This window comes from Rhinoraja longicauda, chromosome 31 (genome assembly GCF_053455715.1).
Source record: "Rhinoraja longicauda isolate Sanriku21f chromosome 31, sRhiLon1.1, whole genome shotgun sequence".
NCBI lineage: Eukaryota > Metazoa > Chordata > Chondrichthyes > Rajiformes > Arhynchobatidae > Rhinoraja > Rhinoraja longicauda.
In genome coordinates, this window is record NC_135983.1 from 28,351,606 (window position 1) to 28,368,586 (window position 16,981).

Sequence of the window (16,981 nt, forward strand, 5' to 3'; positions counted from 1 at the left end):
CCAGAGACACGGGTTCGCTCCCGACCTCGGGTGCTGTCTGTACGGAGTTTGTACGTTCTCCCCGTGACCTGCGTGGGTTTTCTCCGAGATCTTCGGTTCCCTCCCACACTCCAAAGACGTACAGGTTTGTAGGTAAGTTGGCTTGGTAAATGTAAAAAATGTCCTAGTGTGTGTAGGATAGTGTTAACATGCGGGGATCGCTGGTCGGTGCGGACCCGGTGGGCCGAAGGGCCTGTTCTAGTGCTGTACTGTTTTATTGGAAAACATTTTACATGTCGCTGAAAACATTTTACATGTCGCTGAAAACATTTTACATGTCGCTGAAAGCGAACAAGTAGGTCTAGTGGCCACAGTGCCCTTCACTGCTAGCAGCTCTGTGTACAAACCAGCTGCTAGGAATCCAAAATAAAGCCAGCAAATGATGGGAACATCCAGGGCAGCAGCTCACATGCCCGGGCAGCACGGTGGCGCAGCGTAGAGTTGCTGCCTCACACCAGACACCTGGGTTCCATCCTGACTGCGGGTGTTGTCTGCGTGGAGTTAGAAACATAGACAATAGGTGCAGGAGGAGGCCCATCAGCCCTTTGAGCCAGCACCGTCATTCAATACGATCATGGCTGATCATCCACAATCATGCCCCGTTCCTGCTTTCTCCCCACATCCCTGGATTCCGTTAGCCCTAAGAGCTAATTCTAACTCTCTCTCGAATACATCCAGTGAATTGGCCTCCACTGCCTTCTGTGGCAGAGATTCACAACTCTCTGACTGAAAAAGTTTTTCATCGTCTCAGTCTTAAATGGCCTACCCCTTATTCTTAAACTGTGGCCCCTGGTTCTGGACTCCCCCAACATTGGGAGCATTTTTCCTGCATCGAGTCTGTCCAATCCTCTAGGAATTTTATGTGTTTCTATGAGATCCACTCTCCTCCTTCTAAATTCCAGTGAATACAAGCCCAGTCGACCCATTCTTTCATCATACGTCAGTCCCACCATCCCAGGAATTAACCTGGTGAACCTACGCTGCACTCCCTCAACAGCAAGAATGTCCTTCCTCAATTCAGGAGACCAAAATTTCACACAACACTCCAGGTGCGGTCTCATCAGGGCCCTGTACAACTGCAGTAGAACCTCCTTGCTCCTAAACTCAAATCCTCTGGCACTGAAGGCCAGCATGCCATTGGCTTTCTTCACTGCCTGCTGTACCTGCTTGCCTACTTTCAGTTTGCACATTCTCCCTGTGACCACGTGGTTTACTCCGGATGCTCCGGTTTCCTGCCACATTCCAAAGACATGCATGTTTGAGATTAATTGGCCTCTAAGGCTTGTATTCACAGGAGTTTAGAAGGATGACAGGGGATCTCATAGAGACATATACAATTATAAAAGGACTGGACAAGCAAGATGCAGGAAAAATGTTCCCAATGTTGGGGGAGTCCAGAACCAGGGGGCCACAGTCTAAGAATAGAGGGGAGACCATTTAAAACTGAGGTGAGAAAAAACTTTTTCACCCAGAGAGTTGTGAATTTGTGGAATTCTCTGCCACAGAAGGCAGTGGAGGCCAATTCACTGGATGAATTTAAAAGAGAGTTAGATAGAGCTCGAGGGGCTAGCGGAATAAAGGGATATGGGGAGAAGGCAGGCACGCGTTACTGATTGGGGGCGATCAGCCATGATCACAATGAATGGCGGTGCTGGCTCGAAGGGCCGAATGGCCTCCTCCTGCACCTATTTTCTATATTTCTCCCATCATTGCTGGGGCTCACGTTGCCCCCCCCACCCCGTCACTGCTGCGGCTCACCTTGCCCCCACAACCCGTCACTGCGGCTCACCTTGCCCCCCCACCCCGTCACATCCACTCACCTTGCCCCCCCACCCCGTCACTTCCACTCACGTTGCCCCCCCCCACCCCGTCACTGGGACTCACCTTGCCCCCCCACCCCGTCACTGGGACTCACCTTGCCCCCCACCCCGTCACTTCCACTCACCTTACCCCCCACCCCGTCACTTCCACTCACCTTACCCCCCACCCCGTCACTGCTGCGGCTCACCTTGCCCCCCCACCGCCCAGCACCAGCGCGATGGAGTTTCCCGTCAAAATCCTGGCCAAACGAGAGAAATCCGAGTGACAGTCAGGTGTCCTCTGACAGATCCTTTCGTACATCTCCAGCTGGAAGACACAAGACACAAGAAATTGTCACGTGGCGGCGCCTAACGGCAGCGGCTGACTAGCAGTCTGACCGTCTTTATTTTGTTGTGTGTCGGTGTTGGGATGGTTTTTATATATATTTTTTTGGTTGTGTATGTGTGGGAGGGGGTGGTGGTGTGGGTGGGTGTGGGGGGGAACTTTTCTCTTCCTCACGGCGCGGGGTGCGGCTCGGCTGCGGGGCCTAACATCGCCCGCTGCGGCTCGGCCGCTGGACTTTACATCCCGGTGCGGCTTGGCCGCTGGACTTTACATCACCCGGTGCGGCTTGGCCGCTGGACTTTACATCCCGGTGCGGCTTGGCCGCTGGACTTTACATCCCGGTGCGGCTTGGCCGCTGGACTTTACATCCCAGTGCGGCTTGGCCGCTGGACTTAACAGTGCCCGGTGCAGCTCGGCTGCGGGGCTTAACATCGCCCGGTGCAGCTCGGCTGCGGGGCTTAACATCGCCCGGTGCAGCTCGACTGCGGGGCTTTTCATCGCTGGTGCGGCTCGACTGCGGACTTGACATCGCCCGGTGCGGCTCGACCACGGGACTTAGCTGCGCAAGGCTTGGTCGCGGGCCTTTCATCGCCCGGTTCGGCCGCGGGACGTTTCAGCGCCCGGTGCGGGGACTGTGCGGGTCGGTCGGGGACGAGCTGTCTGTCCGTGGGCGTGGGGAAGAGAGTGGAAGTTTTGTTGCCTCCATCACAGTGAGGGGGTGTTTGGAGTCACTGTGATGGACGTTTGTGTTGGGGTTATGTGTCTTGTGTTCTTTTTTTTTCTATGACTGCTATGTAGTTTCGTTCGGTACTTCGGTACCGAACGACAAATAAAGCTCTGTTATACCTGTTATACCTACTTGCCGAGTTTTGTAAATGTCTAACTACTTGCTTTCAGACCCTACCTCATAGGTTCACAAGTTCTAGGAGCAGAATTAGGCCATTCCACCCATCAAGTCGTACAGGTATGTAGGGTAATTGGCTGGGTAAATGTAAAAATTGTCCCTAGTGGGTGTAGGATAGTGTTAATGTACGGGGATCGCTGGGCGGCACGGACTTGGAGGGCCGAAAAGGCCTGTTTCCGTATATATCTATATGATATGATATGATAAGTCTACCCCGCCATTCAATCATGGCTGATCTATCTCTCCCTCTCAACCCCATTCTCCTGCCTTCTCCCCATAACCCCTGACACCCGTATTAATCAAGAATCTGTCAATCTCCGCCTTAAAACCATCCACTAACCTGGCCTCCACAGCCGTCTATGGCGATGAGTTCCACAGATTCACCACCCATACAAGGTCAATTATTCATTCTCATTCTCACTAATTCCTTCACCTGCATGATCTGCCCTTGACGATCAATTATACATTAATTGTTCAGCACTGACCACTGTTCCGAGAATTAGTAATGCTTAAATCAATCTTTTTCATCTTGCCACAGTTGATGTTTTTTCAACGTAGGAAGGCTAAAGTAACTTGATATTGATTTTAATTTGAAACCGCTTGGATGTTTACTCGGTACAGCCTAATTGCCGTCCGCAATCAGTTTTTCAAGGTTACGGGACGGGATTCACTTGTTCGTTCATTCATTGCCCTTTGTGGTCAGGTCATTGGTATCTCTGTTACTGGACATTAACTCCAATACAGTAGAGTCATAGAGTGATACAGTGTGGAAACAGGCCCTTCAGCCCAACTTGTCCACACCGCCCAACAATGTCCCAGCTACACTAGTCCCACCTGCCTGCGCTTGGTCCATATCCCTCAAACCTGTCCTATCCATGTCCCTGTCTGTTTCTTAAACGTTGGGTTAGTCCCAGCCTCAACTACCTCCTCGGGCAGTTCATTCCATACACCCACCACCCTTTGTGTGAAAAAGTTACCCCTCAGATTCCTATGATCTGCCCTTGACGATCAATTATACAATGGAGTAATTGGGACTCCAGCTATTTAAAGTAGGCGAGCTCAATCAATTATTTCTGCTTGGGTCACTGCTGTTGGGAAGAATTTAATTTAATTTTCACATGAATTAGACATAATGTCAAATGAAATTTCATGCCAATATTGCCTTCTTGGTGTCCAGTTTGAAAATTTCAACATAGTTTTACAGTAATCCCAATGGTGTGGGAACGGCTCCATCCAGGACCGCTAGAAACTGCAGACAATTGTGGACGCTCCCTCTTCTCCCCTCTCCCAACGGACAAAAGGCACAGAAGTGTGAAAAAGCACACCTCCAGATTCAGGGACAGTTTCTTCCCAGCTGTTATCAGGCAACTGAACCATTCCATCAACAACTAGAGAGCAGTCCTGAGCTATTATCTACCTCATCAGAGACCCTCGGACTATCTTCAATCTGAATTTACTGGACTTTATTTTGCACTATATGTTATTCCCTTTATCCTGTCTCTGTATGCTGTGGATGACCTGATTGTAATCATGATTTGTCTTTCCTGCTGACTAGTTAGCACGCAACAAAAGCTGTTCAATGTATCTCGGTACATGTGACAATAAACTAATCTGAAACTAAAACTAATTGTCAAAACTGGCTTGAGAATATAGCAGCTGTGTCCCTCCATACCACCGATTGATCAGAAACGCTCAGCGCACAAACTGTTAAATTATATTTGGTAAGGTCCACACTGGAGTTTCACAATTATTTCAGCACACACTCTCTAATTAATAAAGTATCATCTTAATCCCCACCATTGGGGCTTTGCTTCTGAGTGCCACAGCCTCAAGTGCTGGAATTACACATCTATTTCATCTCAAAACAATCCCTTAAATACATGGGACATAATCTAAACGTTAAATCATCTGCCTTAATCTAAAGAGATTTAGATGGCACGGTCGCAGAGTCTGGATAAAACGACATCAAACATGCTCGCACTGTGAATCCACATGCTTCAGCTTTGAGGAAGAAGAGTAGATAAATGTTTCGTTTTTAACTAAGGACTGCAGATATTTTAATGCTTTGCTCTGATGCCGGACAACTGTTGTGCTTGAATAAAAAGTTGTGAACGAAACGTGGGGGGACTGTCGTGAGAGGGGGGGGGAACAAAGGGGGACGCTGGGTGGGGTCATGGCCGTGAGAGGGGGGTAACAAAGGGGGACGCTGGGTGGGGTCACGGCCATGAGGGGGGGGCAAAGGGGGACGCTGGGTGGGGTCATCGCAGTGAGGGAGGGGGGAACAAAGGGGGACGCTGGGTGGGATCACGGCCGTGAGGGGGGGAACAAAGGGGGATGCTGGGTGGGGTCATCGCAGTGAGGGAGGGGGGGAACAAAGGGGGACGCTGGGTGGGGTCACGGCCGTGAGGGGGGGAACAAAGGGGGACGCTGGGTGGGGTCATCGCAGTGAGGGAGGGGGGGAACAAAGGGGGACGCTGGGTGGGGTCACGGCCGTGAGGGGGGGAACAAAGGGGGACGCTGGGTGGGGTCAAGGCCGTGAGGGGGGGGGGGCAAAGGGGGACACTGCTTGGGGTCATGGCCGTGAGAGGGGGGTAACAAAGGGGGACGCTGGGTGGGGTCACGGCCGTGAGGGGGGAACAAAGGGGGACGCTGTGTGGGGTCACGGCCGTGAGGGGGGGGGGGGAAACAAAGGGGGACGCTGGGTGGGGTCACGCCGTGAGAGGGGGGAACAAAGGGGGACGCTGGGTGGGGTCAAGGCCGTGGGGGGGGGCAAAGGGGGACGCTGGGTGGGGTCACGGCCGTGAGAGGGGGGGAACAAAGGGGGACGCTGGGTGGGGTCATCGCAGTGAGGGAGGGAGGGAACAAAGGGGGACGCTGGGTGGGGTCAAGGCCGTGGGGGGGGGCAAAGGGGGACGCTGGGTGGGGTCACGGCCGTGAGAGGGGGGGAACAAAGGGGGACGCTGGGTGGGGTCATCGCAGTGAGGGAGGGGGGGAACAAAGGGGGACGCTGGGTGGGGTCACCGCCATGAGAGGGGGGGAACAAAGGGGGACGCTGGGTGGGGTCACGGCCGTGAGTGGGGGGAACAAAGGGGGACCTGGCACGACATATTTGTAACTTTGTCGGCGCCCTTTATGTGGTGACTCTTTGCATACCTTGTGTGCAAAAACACAGAATGTGACAATAAAGTATCATTCATTCATGCCACCGGGCTCAACAATCATTGCCAGTTCAGCGATGCTGCACCGCCCGAGCTGCCCCATCATCCCTCACTCGCGGATGTGCGGATGCCAGCCATGTTCACCAGAGTGGAGAGGGGGGGGGGAGGGGAGGGGAGCTACTCACCAGTTTGGGCAGCCTCTTGTGAGAGAAGACTCTGCGAGGGCAGCAGAGGTGGAGGTGTCCGGAGCACCAGCTCCTCATGTTCAGCCACTCCACGGTGCGGGCTGGCTTGGGCCCGTCCTCCTTGTGGAGGAGGATCAGCTGCTTGAGAGCTCGCACGGCCGTGTTCTCCAACATGCGCTCCAGCTGCAAACACAGCAACGTGCACGCGCCATCAGCAACGCACCGGGCCTGGACGCACGCATTCAACCATCGGCGGCACGGTGGCACTGCGCTCGGTGCACACCACGCGAGCCGAAGGGCCTGATTCCGCGCTGTATCTCCAAATTAAACGTGAACGTTAATATTTCTGTTTATTGTGCCTCTATGAGGTCTATTCCTTCACTGTTCCCACACCTATTGTGATGTTGCTGTGCACTGGGTCGGGACAGATGTGTTCTGTTTATGTGCAGGAAGGAACTGCAGGTGCTGGTTTATACTGCAGGTAGACACAAAATACTGCAGTAACTCAGCGGGACAGGCAGCATCTCTGGAGAGAAGGAATGGGTGACGTTTCGGGTCTGAAGAAGAGACTCGACCCACAATGTCACCCATTCCTTCTCTCCAGAGATGCTGCCTGACCCACTGAGTTTACTCCAGCATTTTGTGCCGACCTTCGATTGAAACCAGCACCTGCGGTTCTTCCCCACACATCTTATCAAATGGTTTCTTTCTGTCCAAAGACAAAAAACTATTGATGTTCAGATGTAAACAATGAAGAGGGGCAGGCAGATAAGGGGATGATGTGGAAAGGGCACGTCAGGCTTAGACCCACCTCTCCCACTGTGGGCTCCTGCTCTCCCAGCCCAACGATGAGGATGCAGTCGGCCTGCCTGATGCAGCGCTGGGTCCAGGGGGTCATGCTGCTGTTAGACTGGTACAGCACAATGCGATGGATGTCCTCCTGCTGTGCCAGCCAGCTTGACAGCCGGTACTCATGGATGCTGCAAAGTCACAAAGACATCAGAAAGCTCGGGAACCAAGCATCACAAGAAACCCCACACAGCTCCTCACACAGAAAGCTCGGAAACCAAGCACCACAAGACACCCCACCCAGCTCCTCACACAGAAATCTCGGACACCAAGCACCACAAGAAACCCCACACAGCTCCTCACACAGAAAGCTCAGACACAAAAGCACCACAAGACACCCCACACAGCTCCTCACACAGAAAGCTCGGACACCAAGCACCACAAGAAACCCCACACAGCTCCTCACACAGCCTTTGACCAGAGCAAACAAACTGCTCGAGGGGAAAAACATCTTCAACACAAAAGAAAACAAAATTGGAATTGAATAAAAATGTTAGAGGATGGAAAACTAGATATTGCACACAGAAGAAGGAAAGAGACAATGCAATATATCCACCCGCGCCCACAAGAAAATCAAGACTACATCCTATCTTTGTCCCGCCCCCTCCCCTGACCTCAGACTGAAGAAGGGTCTCGACCCAAAACGTCACCCATTCCTTCTCTCCAGAGATGCTGCCTGACCCACTGAGTTACTCCAGCTTTTTGAGAATACCTTCGATTTAAACCAGCATCTGCAGTTTTTCCCTACACATCACTGAGTGGTGGGTTGGAAAGCAACTACTTAGCAAGTGCCTTTACCTGTCGAAAGCGTTTGATCCAAGGCGCTGTTTGATAACATCACTGTTCAGGAGCAAAGCAGGACCTGAAACAAAAATAAACTTCACATTATGTTTTGTTCAGCAAATAATACAACTTTCTGAGGACTTTTTGGCGATGCGACAGGTCACTAGGGATAGGAGCAGAATGAGGCCATTCGGCCCATCGTCTACTCTGCCCTTCAATCATGGCTGATCTCTCTCTCCCTCCTAACCCCATTCTCCTGCCCTCTCCCCGTAACCCCTGACACCCGCACTAATCAACAATTCAAGACGGGGTCTTAGGTGGTCACTGAACTAGAGAGTGGTTCTGAGCTGCCATCTGCCTCACAGGAGAGCCGCAGACTATCTTTAATCAGATTTACTGGACTTTATCTTGCACTAGTTATTCCCTTTATCATGTATCTGTACACTGTGGGCAGCTCGATTGTAATCATGTTTTGTCTTTGAAAGGGGAATACTGTAAGAGCAACTTATTGGAGTTGATTGTGTGGATATGGTCCCAGTGCAGGCAAATGGGACCAGTTTAGATGGGGGGATGTTGGTCAGTATGGGCAAGTTGGGCTGAAGGGCCTGTTTCCATGCTGTATGACACTATGACTATCACCTCAGTATCCACAGCTCCTTGAAACTAAATTAAACTAAACTAAAAGGGTATGAAATGCTCAGCAATTAATGGAGTGCCGTGAGTCGGGCCTGCCTGCCAGATCGACCTGGCCCACCGCTATATCTAAGACTGACACAAAACGCTGGAGTAACTCAGCGGGACAGGCAGCATCTCTGGAGAGAAGGAATGGGTGACGTTTCGGGACGAGATCCCTCCTCAGACCCGAAACGTCACCCATTCCTTCTCTCCAGAGATGCTGCCTGTCCCGCTGAGTTACTCTAGCATTTTGTGTCTATCTTCGGTTTAAACCAGCACCTGCAGTTCCTTCCTACACATTTCCGCTGCTATTTGCAATGGGAGAGGTGTAGTGAGTTGGTGGGCACAGATGCTGGCTGGCCGGCACGTTAACCAGAGATAAGCTGATCAATCAGATGGCACAGCTTGATCGACAGATGGGTACAGATTCATCGGAGCTTTCAAGGTGGAGAGAAACTGAGCAAAGGAATCAAGAATGTGATTCCCCCCTTCCCCCCCCCCCCCCCCCCCCCCGATAGGACATCAAGCTTCATTTTTGAAGGGTAAGAATGTAGATTAGAAAGTAAGACGGCCGGCGTATATTGCCAAAAGCCTGGGAATATTGTGAGGAAGAAGTGGGTAATAAATGAAGCAATAAAGATGTGAATCTGGTCCTTGCCCTTGAGTTTCGATGGGAAACTGAGCTCTCCTCCCGCTAACTGGGAACATGCATCAGATAGATGGGCCCCCGCACACAGGCACATCATCAGATGATGCTCCATTTAACTGGAGATGAGGGGTGAATGCACAAGGTAACATTAAAAGTCACAGAGTTCTGCCGCAATTTATATTCACAGAGAAGGCAAGGAAGAAAAATATCACGAACTGTAATGAAATTTTAATTATTAGTACCACTTAACCAATAAAAAAATACACTGCACACTGTTCTGCCTTTGAATAATAGCAACACGCTCAATCATTTAAAAAAATAACTAGACCAAGTGGACCCGTTGGGCCAAAACCTCTCCTGCATAGGTGCGGCACCCTCTCCTCTCCTCTCCTCTCCCCCTCCCCTGACAACAGACTGAAGGTCTCGACCCGAAACGTCACCCATTCCTTCTCTCCAGAGATGCTGCCTGATCCGCTGAGTTACTCCAGCATTTTGTGTCTACCTTCGATTTAAACCAGCATCTGCTGTTTTTTTTCCTACTGATTTTCCAGGAACGCAGATTGATCTTGTCTCCTCTTTTTAGTGGAGAATGCCGTTACACTTCAGCTGCTGTGGAGTGGCACAATGACACAATTGACATTTCAAAGCACCAGTGATTAATCCCGCCTCGTGTGTAAACTCACACACAAGCACCAGCAACTCAAGGCTAGACACAATGAAGGACTCATCTCAGCACGAAAGTAACGTCAATAATCTAATTTGCCGTCCTTGTTTTCAGCTTCAATGTTATTAGTGGAGGACATAAAATTTAAGGACAACCAAACGATTGGTTCCTGATTAAAGCCACAATCACAAAATGGACAGTAGCTTAGTTTAGTTTTGTTCAGTTTAGAGATAGAGCACGGAAACAGGCCCTTCGGCCCACCGTGTCCGCGCCAACCAGCGATCCCCGCACACCAACACTATCCTATACACTAGGCACAATTTTTCAGACCCATTAATAAATTCATGCCAGGATTCAAATCTAAGCCTGGTTGCAGAATAGTATTAGTATTATAGCACGGGACTTGTTTAGTCTTTAGCTTCAGTGATATTGTGGTCTCAATACATAAGGATTGAGTGTATAACAACAACACTGAGCCAAGATAGATACAGAGTGCTGGAGTTACTCAGCAGGCCAGGCAGCACCTCTGGAGAACATGGATAGATGATGTTTCAATCTTTACCAAACACAATCAACCTTCAAACCTGTACGTCTTTGGAGTGTGGGATGAAACCAAAGATCTCGGAGAAAACCCACGCGGTCACGGGGAGAACGTGCAAACTCCGTACAGACAGCACCCGTAGTCAGGATGGAACTGAGTTCTCTGGCGCTGTGAGGCAGCAGCTCTACCGCTGTGCGACCGGGCTGCCCCAGCTATTGGTAGAGTGGGTGATTGAAGTGCATCTTACCGATGGCGCTGAGTGCGTGTCGGAGCTCCAGCGTGAAGGCGGTGATGGGGACGTCCTCAGCGACGGGCAGAATGGCCACAGTGGAGAGATTACTGGCAGAGTTCCCCACCAGTTCCCACTTGTTGCTCACCGTGTGGATGCCCAGGCCACATCCTAACAACAAACGATAGATCGACCCAAGTTATACAACAGTGAGAGCTTCTTTAGTTTAGTTTAGAGATACAGCGCGGAAACAGGCCCTTCCCCACCGGGTCCGCTCCGACCAGCGATCCCCGCACACTAGTTTAGTTTAGAGATACAGCACGGAAACAGGCCCTTCCCCACCGAGTCCGCAGAGTTACTGTGTCTATCTTCGGTATATGCCAGCATCTGCAGTTCCTTCCTGCTTACTTAGTTTCGAGGCTGATTAGCAAATCACTGGGATGATTATTAAAGCAGTTATCAAAACAGGTCAAATTTTTCACCTTCATACATTTTGCACAGTAGATTTTAACCGTGTGCTTGAAAACAAAATGATCGCTCATTTTAATTCCAGTCAGTGAAGCCCATCACAGAAAATGAAATATATGAAAATATAAAGATTCATAGATGCCATCAACAGACTTTATAGGGTTATCAAAATCACATTTTAAGCCACAGTTTCCAAACTGTTTTCATGAGCAGCAATGCCTCTTGACAATCAGCATCACACAGTGCAGATTTTATCAAATCGGCTCATCCTACCAAAAAATAATCTAACCTTTCAAAACATTTATTTACAAACACACTTCAGCTTTGAGCTATAGGTATGTCACTCCTCACCATGCAAGGGCTCTATTAGAGTTTAAAGATACAGTGCAGAGATGGCCCTTCGGCCCACCGAGTCCGTGCCGAACGTCGTTCACCCCATACACTTGCACTCTCCCACATTTTAGGGATAATTTACAGAAGCCAATTAACCTGCACACCCACCCGTTTCTGGAATGTGGGAGGAAACCAGAGCAACCGGAGAAAACCCACATGGTTAAAGGGAGAACGTGCAAACTCCATACTGACAGCACCCGTAGTCAGGATTAAACCTGGGTCTTTGGTGCTGTGAGGCAGCAACTCTACCGCTGTGCCACCGTGCTGCCCTGCATGGGGAGAATTGACGAGTTGCCGCCCACTGTTAGAATTTGGTAGAATAATTCATGGGAAATGAGGAACTTCAGTTAAGTGATCGACTGGAAAAGTCAGCCTCCTTTTCCTAAAAGGATTGAGGTTGGGAGGTGATTTGCTGGAAGGTTTAAGATCATAAAGCCTGTGACTGAAATGAATAATGAGAAACGGCTCTCACTTCTGGAAATGTCAAGAATCAGAGGGTGGAGCTTTAAAGACAAGGACCGCTGCTATGGGACAAGGAGCTGGGAAAGTGACTGACTGGATTACAGAGAGAGTCAGCAAAGGCTCACAAGGCCCACACCCAACTCATTTGCCTTTATCGGCCGAGGAACACAATTCCTTAGAACGGGAGTTTTTGAAAGAATGGGTCGACTGGGCTTGAATTCACTGGAATTTAGAAGGATGAGAGGAGATCTTATAGAAACATATAAAATTCTAAAATGATTGGCCAGGAAAAATGTTCCCGATATTGGGGGAGTCCAGAACCAGGGGTCACAGTTTAGTAGGCCATTTAGGACTGAGATGAGGAAAAACTTTTTCACCCAGAGAGTTGTGAATCTGTGTAATTCTCTGCCACAGAAGGCAGTGGAGGCCAATTCACTGGATGTTTTCAAGAGAGAGTTAGAATTAGCTCTAAGGGCTAAAGGAATCAAGGGATGTGGGGAAAAAGCAGGAACGGGGTACTGATTTTAGATGATCAGCCACGATCATATTGAGTGGCGGTGCTGGCTTGAAGGACTGAATGGTCCACTCCTGCACCTTTTTTTCTATGAGTCATGCTAGGTATGTTTCCAAACACTAATAGCCAGGGCTAGACAACTGTGCAAAGTTCTGGTCACCAGCTTCAAGCACCTTGAGAACTGCTTGAGAAGTTGCAAAGAAGATTTACAAGAGTATTATCAGAGTCACGAGTCAAGACTAGTTGGGCAAGGTGGATTTTCTTTGAAGCTAAGGAGTTTAAGGCAAGATATAACTGACAGAGTACAGGAAGGAAATAGAGAAAACTTTGTGAGGCGGTGTCAGGACAATAACTTCTTCTAAGGCAAAATGCTGGAGTAACTCAGCGGGTCAGGCAGCATCTCTGGAGAGAAGGAACGGGTGACGTTTCGGGTCGAGTCCCTTCTTCAGACTGATGTCAGGGAAGGGGGCGGGACATCAGTCTGAAGAAGGGTCTCGACCCGAAACGTCACCCGTTCCTTCTCTCCAGAGATGCTGCCTGAACCGCTGAGTTACTCCGGCACTCTGTGAAACATCACCTATCCATGTTCTCCAGAAATGCTGCCTGACCCGCTGAGTTACTCCACCTTCGATTTAAACCAGCATCTGCCGTTTTTTTCCTATACTTCTCCTCCTCTGTCAGCAAAATGAAGGAGCTAGTTATTGACTTCAGCAAGCAGGGAGCCCATGCCCCAATCAGCAACAATGGTGCCGATGTGGAAATGGTTGAGAGCTTCAAGTTTCCTGCTGTTAATATCACCAGTGATTTGTCGTGGACCAACTACAGACTACAGATGCAGGATAAAGGGAATAACGTGAATAATATTTAGTGCAAGATCAAGCTAGTAAAGTCCGATCAAAGATAGTTTGGTGGTCTCCAATGAGGCAGATGGTAGTTCAGCACTGCTCTCTGGTTGTGGTAGGATGGTTCAGTTGCCTGATAACAGCTGGGGAGAAACTGTCCCTGAATCTGGAGGTGTGCGTTTTCACACTTCTGTACCTTTTGCCTGATGGGAGAGGGGAGAAGAGGGAGTGGCCAGGGTGTGACTGGTCCTTGATTATGCTGCTGGCCTTGCCGAGGCAGCGTGAGGTGTAGATGGAGTCAATGGAAGGGAGATTGGTTTGTTCCAACAATTGTAATTTAACAATTGTAATCGGTTCATGGATAAGAGAGGTTTGGAGGGATATGGACCAAACGTGGGCAGGTGGGACTAGTGTAGCTGGGACATGGTGGCCAGTGTGGGCAAGTTGGGCCGAAGGGCCAGTGGAAGGGGCTTTTTCCGTGCTCTATAACCCTCTGTGACTCTGATTGAACTGTAATTCAGAGAGGGGGGCGGGTTATTGCCAGTCTTTACCTGCTAATGGACAACTGGCTTGCTGCAAGTTGCCCAAGATCTTCTGGCCCAACAGATGAATCAGTCGAGTAACCACCTGTAAAACAAACATGGGCAGATTAAAAGTGGCAGGCTGTGACTGTTCACTGCAAATCTTGCTTCATCAAAATTGCCATCTGTAAAGCAAATGGAACAATGTAAAATATTCAGAGGTTTGAATGCACATCAACACCTCTACTTCCTTAGGAAACTCGGCATGACTCCAGTGACTGTTACAAACGTCTACAGATGCACCACAGAAAGCATTCTGTCAGGTTGCATCACAGCTTGGCTTGTGAACAGCTCTGCCCAAGACTGCAAGAAATTACAGAGAATAGTAAATGTAGCCCAGTCTCTCACACAGACCAGACTTCCCACCATTGACTCCATGTACACTTCACGCTGCCTCAGAAAAGCAGCCAACATAATCAAAGACTTGTCCCACCCCGGTCGGTCATTCCTTCTTCTCCCCGCTCCCATAAGGCAAAAGGTACAGAAGCTGGAAAGCACGTAAACCAGACTAGCTGACAGCTACTTCCCCTCTGTTATCAGGCTTCTAAACAGCCCTTCCAAAAGCTAGGGTACTGTCTGATTCACCTCAACCCCATCAAAGACATTGGACTTTGTCTGTGGAACCGATGCGCTACAATGCTGAGAAGCATATTCTGCACTCTATCATCCCTTTGCTCTCCCTATTAGACTTGAGCTGAAACTGACCTGATCCATGTATGGTACATCTGATCTGTTTAAATAGCGTGCAAAGCAAAGCTTTTCCCCGTACCTCAGCACATGACGATAATATAAACCTAACCCACATAACCTAAAATCTCTATACCATTGAAATCTCTACATCACTAAACACAAATATTGGTGGTTTACAGGAATTACTGCTCTTACCTGCTTTCTACACAATATTTCAATTATTTAACCCTGTGTGTACTATCACTGACAAACCTAAGTCACGAACAATTAGAAGCGGTCTTTTATTAAGAGTTTAATCAGAAACTGTTGCTAGGGCTATACATCAAAGGGTGGCATGTTGGCGCAGCGGTAGAGTTGCTGCCTTACAGCGCCAGAGACCCGGGTTCAATCCTGACTAGGGATGCTGTCTGTGTGGAGTTTGTACGTTCTCCCTGTGACCATGGGGAAACAGGCACCATAACCAGTTGCTCCAGTTTCCTCCCACACTCCAAAGACGTACAGGTTTGCAGGTTAACCGGCTTTGGTAAAATTGTAAATTATCCCTAGTGTGTAGGATAGTGCTAGTGTATGGGGTGATCGCTGGTTGGCGCGGACTCGGTGGGCCAAAGGGTGCCTGTTTCCACGCGGTATCTCTAAAGTCCAAGGACTGCTGACTTTGCATGATCCTTCCTCCGTCAGTATCACAATGAACTATCAACGCCTGTCTCCCCAACTCTGTTCCAAGGTCTTCCAAATGTGCCGCACAGCACCTCTCACCCTTCAAATAATCTGCAAACTTGGTCATTTATTGTGATCGACAAGACACAACTTCATTCCTGGAAGGTTTAATTCAGTCACGCTCACATCCTTGAACATGGCAGCAATCTCAACTTCACAGATGGAGGTTTGTGCAAACCACCAATTTCTGAAACACTCTATTCAGCAAAACAACTAGAGGAGAGCTCCAGCAGCAAAGCAAAATGACTCAGGCCACGGTTACCGTGGAAACAACGCCTCTTGCCGAGCGCTCTGAATAAAATGCTTCCAGAAATGTCACATGCATCATTCAAATCAAACATTTCACCCTTCATCCAGCACCTGCACACAGAACTCCAATCATTATGGTGATCACTGTGCCGCCAATGATTCTTAACTTATATATATATATAGACACACCTATGAAAGGAATTCAGAGATCTGATTAAATGTGATCATTAAAATGAACAATTACTTAATCGGTGATCCCAGTGAACTTTAACTGATACTTAAACATCATGGAATGACAAATCAGACCTGGAAATTAGCTTTGGTAAACTTGTAAATTGTCCTTAGTGTGTGTGTAAGACAGTTTTAGTTAACGGGGCGATCATTGGTTGGCGTGGACTCGGTGGACTGAAGGGCGTTGAATCTCTAAACCAAGTCAAACTGAACCCCGCATGAAGATACTACCTGGGGAAAGAGAAAATGCGCTCACACTTCAGGTTGACAGCCCTTGGTCAGACCCTGCAACTCTGTTGGAGGGGTTTCGACCTGGAACATTAACTCTGTTTCTCTTTCCACAAACACCAGCAGAATGTGCTCAGAATTTCCAGCAAATTCCACCTGGGTTTCAGATTTGCACTCGCGGGAGAGTCGAGGACTAGACACCATAGACACAGAATTAAAAGACATCCTTTTAGGAAGGAGATGAGGAGAAATTACTTTAGTCAGAGGGTGGAAATCTTTGCCACAGAAGGCTGTGGAGGCCAAGTCAATGGATATTTTTATAGCAGAGATAGATTCTTGATTAGTACGGGTGTCAGGGGTTATGGGGAGAAGGCAGGAGAATGGGGTTGAGAGGGAGAGATAGATCAGCCATGATTGAATGGCGGAGTGGACTTGATGGGCCGAATGGCCTAATTCCGCTCCTATCACTTATGAACTAGGTGCCAACTTGCCTCACCTCTGTTGGTCTGAATGGGGAGACGACTTTACCTGTGGATATCTGCGTTTGATGGAGTTCAACGCTCCCTCAGGAAGCTTGGCGAGTTCAGAGTCCCTCACTGCGTGTACCGTGGTGGCAGAGGGCTGGCGCGTGAGCGCTTCCACCTGCAGTGGGGCGGGAGACACAAAGAAAACAGCAACTATTAGCAATAAAATTATTTGTAGCATCTAACTTACGACATTCATATTTAGCAGTAATTTTATACAGAATAGACACTATCAATGGTCGCATTGATAGCCCAGGGTCA

General features: G+C 49.2%; 1 protein-coding gene across 1 annotated transcript in view; it reads right to left on the minus strand.

Moving 5' to 3' along the window:
- pnpla7b (patatin-like phospholipase domain containing 7b) overlaps positions 1 to 16,981 on the minus strand; it is a 153,161-nt gene that overhangs the window by 52,530 nt on the left and 83,650 nt on the right. Inside the window, exons 19-25 of the mRNA XM_078425947.1 lie at positions 16,725 to 16,838; positions 14,052 to 14,127; positions 10,840 to 10,992; positions 8,079 to 8,142; positions 7,243 to 7,411; positions 6,432 to 6,614; positions 2,048 to 2,166 (exon numbers count right to left, since the gene is read on the minus strand). Coding sequence (XP_078282073.1) covers positions 2,048 to 2,166; positions 6,432 to 6,614; positions 7,243 to 7,411; positions 8,079 to 8,142; positions 10,840 to 10,992; positions 14,052 to 14,127; positions 16,725 to 16,838 — 878 coding nt within the window. The remainder of the gene's footprint in view (positions 1 to 2,047; positions 2,167 to 6,431; positions 6,615 to 7,242; positions 7,412 to 8,078; positions 8,143 to 10,839; positions 10,993 to 14,051; positions 14,128 to 16,724; positions 16,839 to 16,981) is intronic.